This window comes from Schistocerca cancellata, chromosome 5 (assembly GCF_023864275.1).
Source record: "Schistocerca cancellata isolate TAMUIC-IGC-003103 chromosome 5, iqSchCanc2.1, whole genome shotgun sequence".
Taxonomy (NCBI): Eukaryota; Metazoa; Arthropoda; class Insecta; order Orthoptera; family Acrididae; genus Schistocerca; species Schistocerca cancellata.
Window position 1 is genome coordinate 551,133,940 of NC_064630.1, and position 6,000 is coordinate 551,139,939.

General features: G+C 36.3%; 1 protein-coding gene across 3 annotated transcripts in view; it reads left to right on the forward strand.

Annotated features, from left to right (window-relative positions):
• Positions 1-5,661, forward strand: part of LOC126187502 (myosin-IIIb-like) — a 267,897-nt gene extending 262,236 nt beyond the window's left edge. For all 3 annotated transcript variants that reach the window (XM_049928617.1, XM_049928620.1, XM_049928619.1), the window contains 2 exons: positions 3,627-3,872; positions 4,010-5,661. In XM_049928617.1, the coding sequence (XP_049784574.1) occupies positions 3,627-3,872; positions 4,010-4,394 (631 nt within the window). In that variant the 3' untranslated portion in view covers positions 4,395-5,661. The remainder of the gene's footprint in view (positions 1-3,626; positions 3,873-4,009) is intronic.
• The last annotated feature ends 339 nt before the right edge of the window (positions 5,662-6,000 follow it).

Genomic DNA, 6,000 nt, shown 5'->3' on the forward strand with positions numbered 1-6,000 from the left:
CAAAGGAGATTGTTTTCAAAACACTGGTATGATACATTCTAGAATAATGCTGAAGTGTTTGGGATTCACACCACATAGGACTAATATGGGATATTGAATCTGCTACGAATGGTCAAAGGTTTGTCTGACCCGAGGGAGAACATTACAGAAATGCTGAAAATGTGTAAGGACGTACATTTGAAGATAGACGTCGAGTATCCCACAACAGTGTATTCACAAAGTTAAAGAACCAGTATCAAGTGAGAATCATATTACAGCTCCCTGGATGTCATTTCCACAGGTACTGCAAATACAAGAGTAGATTTATTACAATGAGCACAGAGGTATTCAAACTGTCGTTATTCCCCCATTCCACATGCAAATGGAACAGGAAGAAACCTTGATAGGTGGTATAATGTTAAGTCATTTGGTTTGAAAAGTATGGATATATAGGCAGATAGTGGTAACCAGTCCAACACTGGCCATGTCAACCATAAATGCGGTTATACTGTGGCATCCTGACTGATCCGTGAGTTGCCCTCTCCACAACCAGCCGATTGTCGCCCATCAGTGGTGATGATGGTTGGACTTTTCCCCAAATGGAGCAGCAGTTTCTGCCCACAAGACATTAAGGCAACACTACTGAGGCAAAATTCATGTGACATGCCAACAGCCCATCATCTTTGGTCAGCATTAGATATCTGCCATGTGCCAGACAGCAGACATCTCAGGTCCAGGAGAGAGAAAATATGGATCTGATGAATCAATGCAACATTGACACAAGGCATTGCTACCTGAGGCTGGGCTGTATAGTGTTATCACTGGATGGCTAGTTGATGACACTGTTAGTTGAGATGTAGACAGCTGTGATCAGCATGGCATAATGAAGATGGCAACACTAGCAGTTCTAGCCAAGGTTTTTGGGAGTTTGCTCTGGCTGTGAAGCAAATGTTGGAACTGTCCCCGGAGCCCTCTGGGATAATTCTTAGGTAGAAAAATTAACACGAGACCCTCACTTCCTATTTCCAAACAGTATGAATAAATAGCTATAATAAAATTACCATTAACACAATAGCTGACTTGGATTTTGTTGAACATTCTACCACTCTCCTTCTGAAGGGAGATGAAAAAGTGTAAATAATAATTATCTGCACCCCTGGAGAACCATACATGAAATTTTGATACATGATCTCAATAAAGATCTGAACAGCCAAATGCTCATCCACACATCACCATGCCAGGAACCCACCACCATCAGATTGGTCTCTTTCCAAAATGTCTCTTTGCATCAGTCAGCCTCTCAACAGATGCAGAGTGAGCTACTGCAGGTAACTGGACTTACATTTGAGGAGAGGAGAAGAGGGTGTCAAAATCCTTGTCTGGCTATTTGGCTTTAGCTGTTTATATTTTCCTTAAGGCAACTGCTAGGATAGTTCCTTGGGAAAGACACAGCAGATTTCCTTCTCCAATCCAAGCTTGTAACAAACCTCAGACGTCTCTGTTGGCAACTGAATGTGTAACCCTAGTTTTCCTTTCTTCTGCACACATGTGCATTGAGAATTATTCTGCAAACTGAAACCAGTATAGTATGTGAAGATCTCATTCATCCATTCATTTTTCTTGATGATATTGGTTCCACAGTAAATGGGACATGACTACACAGTTATGAGTGGAACATAGTGTTAGAGATTTGATGTACTAAAACATCCTTGAACTTCCAATGCAAAGTTTTATTGGAAACTACCACTTACTGAGGTAGCTGTAACATCTACAGACTTGTGCACCAAATTGGGTATCGTTATACATTTATGGCCGGATGTTGCACACTGCAAACATTTATTGTATCTTGGAACAGTCATGAAGTGTTACAGTTTTCAGCACTTTAAATGCTTCTGACTCTGTTGTTTGCATTTGAGAATCTTCAAAGCATCCAGTTGTAACATAAAAAATAAGATCCATATGAAATCTTTGTGGCACTATATTGTGCAAGAGATTACACTTGGCTAACAATGAAAATTCACATACAACTGAGACTTCACAGATATAGTACACTGATTTTCATAATCTTGAATAGTGTGCCTATTACAAGCAAGGGGTTACCTTCCATATGGAGATACAATATTTCAGGTTTCTGGTTAAGTCTTGATGGTTATGAATAATAATGGTACAGCTTTTCTCACTCCCTTTTCCACTTTCCTTGAATATAAGGTTAATTTTGGGACACTAGAGTAGTTTCTGGGGACAAAAACTGTCTGATATTTTTTTTAAAATAGTACCAAAAGCTTTAAACTGCCCATGGTGTGTTGAGACTAAAATCTTCTTGAGTAAGGATTCGAAATATACTCCTTCAGCATAAAAATGAATGTAATAACATGAGCCTTCGTTGCTTGATATGGGTGATTTGACTTAAAAGACAAGTGATGAAATTAACAGGATATGATGATGTGTTAGCTTTCTAACAGTGATTTTCCTTTGTCCATAATTACATGTTTGTAGTTTAACAGCTTTTCAGATAATTAATTTGTTTTCCAGTTTGTGTATTGCTTGTTAATAAATGCTACTGCTTAATTTCATTGTTATTTGTAGAATGCTTTTTCCTCTGACCTTGAAAACATGCAGCCATCAGTTTCATTGTAGATTATTAAAAATGTGTGATATTAAATCGTGGGTATTTGCTTATGCTTACCTCACTGTGTAATTTATAAGTCAAGCTGAATATTGATAATTACTAAACATTGTTTGTGAATTCATGTAGCTGAGTAAAACTTAAATGAAGCAAAAACACAAACATGTTTGTGGCATGTACTTTGACTTTTTACTAACAAAGATTGTCACAGAAGAATGAATCTTTCCTGCAGTGGTTTGTTAAATTAAGTTACTTTGTCTCTCACTTCTTAATATTACTTCTTTGATAATAATTGTCACAGGTTATCATGCTTGTAAACATGTTCTCTCACTAGAAATTAATTACGGTTACACAGTGCAAGTGAAAACTTGCTATGCTAAGTGGGAAAGTTCATTTTTATTTCATGGTACACTTACATGTTTCTTTAAGTTGTTAGATACCTCTTTATTACCATATTAAAACCAATGTAATTGTCTTAATGAGTTCAGAGTTGAAGCTGCAGAAAACTGGTAATCACATGCAACAAGCTTTTTTCATGAAGAACATGGATTGGGAGTTATTGTCAATGTAGTCAAAGTCTGCATGGCAAGTCACATGTACAAAAGTCTAATTCATGAACAATAATAAACAGAAACTTCCTCGCAGATTAAAACTGAGTGCCAGACAGAGACTTTCCAAACATTTACAGAAGGAGACGAGGTACTGGCAGAAGTAAAGGTGTGAGGACGGGGCGTGAGTCGTGCTTGGGTAGCTCAGTTGGTAGAGCATTTGCCCACAAAAGGTCATGAGTTAGAGTCTCGGTCCAGCACACAGTTTTAATCTGCCACGAACTTTCATATCAGTGCACACTCCACTGCAGAGTGAAAATCTCATTCTGAATGATAAACAGAACTTGAACAGTTTTGTGGCCATGGGCATATGGATTGTTTTCAGATTTCTTAGTATATCACTTAATAGTAATTAGCACTTAATGAAACACAAGGTGATATAATTTGTAAATGATTTTTTTCTGTAATCTTAGGCATCGAATGGAAACACTGGACATGGACCAACAGCGTAAAGAGCTGATTGCATCCCGCGGTCAAGAAAATGTATTTCCGGAGCGTCATGTAGTAGGGGCATGGCATGCAGCCATGCAAGGTCAGAACAAGTTTCCAGATGTGAAAAATAACCATAGAAACAACAACAATAATAATAATACTGATAACATGAAGATAAGGAACGGTGATCACCGACCTGACAAACGCGTTCATGGATTACAGAATGGGTATTGCATTTTCCACCATCTCGTAAATGTATTGTTAAATAAAATGCATGTACTTTTTATGTGATGAACTTCACAACAATCCATAACTGAATGAAATTTACAATAGACACTTAACAGGACATTTTAATTTTTTCCAGTTCTACAGCAAACGAAAATCGCAGTGGCGCTTGGGTCAGCAGACCTAGTTACATAAACAACAACATGAAAAACAACAACTACACACCTGGAAACCCATTCAAACAATCAGATGTTCATCACCTTTTGCGACAGACATCTCAATCTCCAGAATCTCCTACTGGAGTCTCATTAACCGATCCATGTGATAATGAAATAAATGGCCCATATAACTTCAGACAGCTGCTTCGACCAACTGAACATGCTCCAACAGAGTCACTGAGGAAGAGAAAAGGTGTTCTCGGAAATGAGGTGATGAAAGACAATATTATAAACCCTAGAGTTTCCAATCATTTGCAAGACAGCCCCACAAAACGCAGAGCAAAACCAGTGCCTAAAAAGTTGTGAAGCAAGGTAATGACCAAAGGTGTGAGATATGGAGACAGTGTTTGAGTTAAAGCCAACATAGTGTTGCTTGCATTATATTTACCTGTGATAATTGACAAAAAATAAACTGTGTTCCCTTCACACATACTTATAGTAATTATTTGTCAATAGAGTGAGTTACTTTGGAGGAAAATTTCTCAGTTACGAAAACTTGGCAGGTTTTCTATCCTTCATTAATGTCCTTTGAGAATATGATAGAACACTATATAGAAAAAAGCAAATAATTTCCAGACAATTTACATAGTGCCATTTGAAGTATATTCCAGAGTGGCTTTCCGCTGCAGAAATAAGAATACTGAGCCAGAAACATCATATTCTGGAAATCATTTGGAAATTTAATAGTCAGGATTTCTGTGCCACTGTTCATCACAAAAGTGATTAAGCCTCATAGAAGCTCAAGCATAAAGCTGTTGATTTATTTAATAAATACAAAAATGAAGAAAAAACTTTAACTGATCTGAAATAGATACCTCTGTCTTATATTGTGGTAGCTACCTCGTTCTTTAAAGGTCTGAAAAATGCGCTCTGGGTATATTTTTGCCTTGTTATTTAGTATTTTATTGTTACCAAACATTTTTACAGAAAGTTGTAGACAGATTTATTTGTGTATTTTCAGCCATTATGCGAAGAGATATAGTTTTGTTGTGCCTTTGTTGATATCCCTGTGCCATGAACTTAAGCACTGTGTCAAAGAAGGGAAGAAGCGGCAAGAGGGGATTGCTTACTACATTCACAACTTTAGAGCAATGATTTTGTAGGTTGCCGAGTGACACCATTTTTAGATGAGATAGTGTACCTGATTGATGGCTATTTTGTTGACAATTACTCTAGAGTACAACAGTTACATACACTTCTATAATTTCAGATACCCACTGGTTATGATCTCATTTCATTGTTCTTTCTATATCATTCCCATTATAGATATTTTTCTATTTATAATTTTTTATTTGTTTCATCTCTACAATGTTAACAGTTTTTTAAGCAACAAATGTAAACAAGAGAGAGATATTGTATGGAAGGACTTTTTAATGGCGTAGTACTAGACATCCAGTATTAAAATTTAGTTCCTACATATTCCCGTAGAATTATAAAATGTCATGTTGTAAAAAAATTGTAAAGGAAACGAAAGCATTTTATGTATATATGGTATGTACAAATGTTTTGTTGTCTATAGACTGAGAAAAATATTTTGTGTGCTCATTAAATATATCTAAATTTATAAAATCCATTTATTGTGTATATATTGCTTGATCAAACTTATTACACTAATCACTGACAGCAACATACACAACAACCTACACTCTTGAAAATTCTTAACTTCATTAGTGACACCATTAGGTATTTATTACCCAGCAGGTTTCTGCTCTGAGAAACAAATGCTATTTTAGAAGAAATTGTTTCCTTTGTTGCCCAAGACCTCAAATCTGGGCACTACATTCCAAAGCACACAATATGAAAACAAAAGTTAAGTATGTTACGGCATAATTTAATTTTTGTTTAAAGTACTGTTGTTAACACAATGCTAGAAAATTAAAGGTGGAATACAAACAAAGAAATGAGTAAAGAC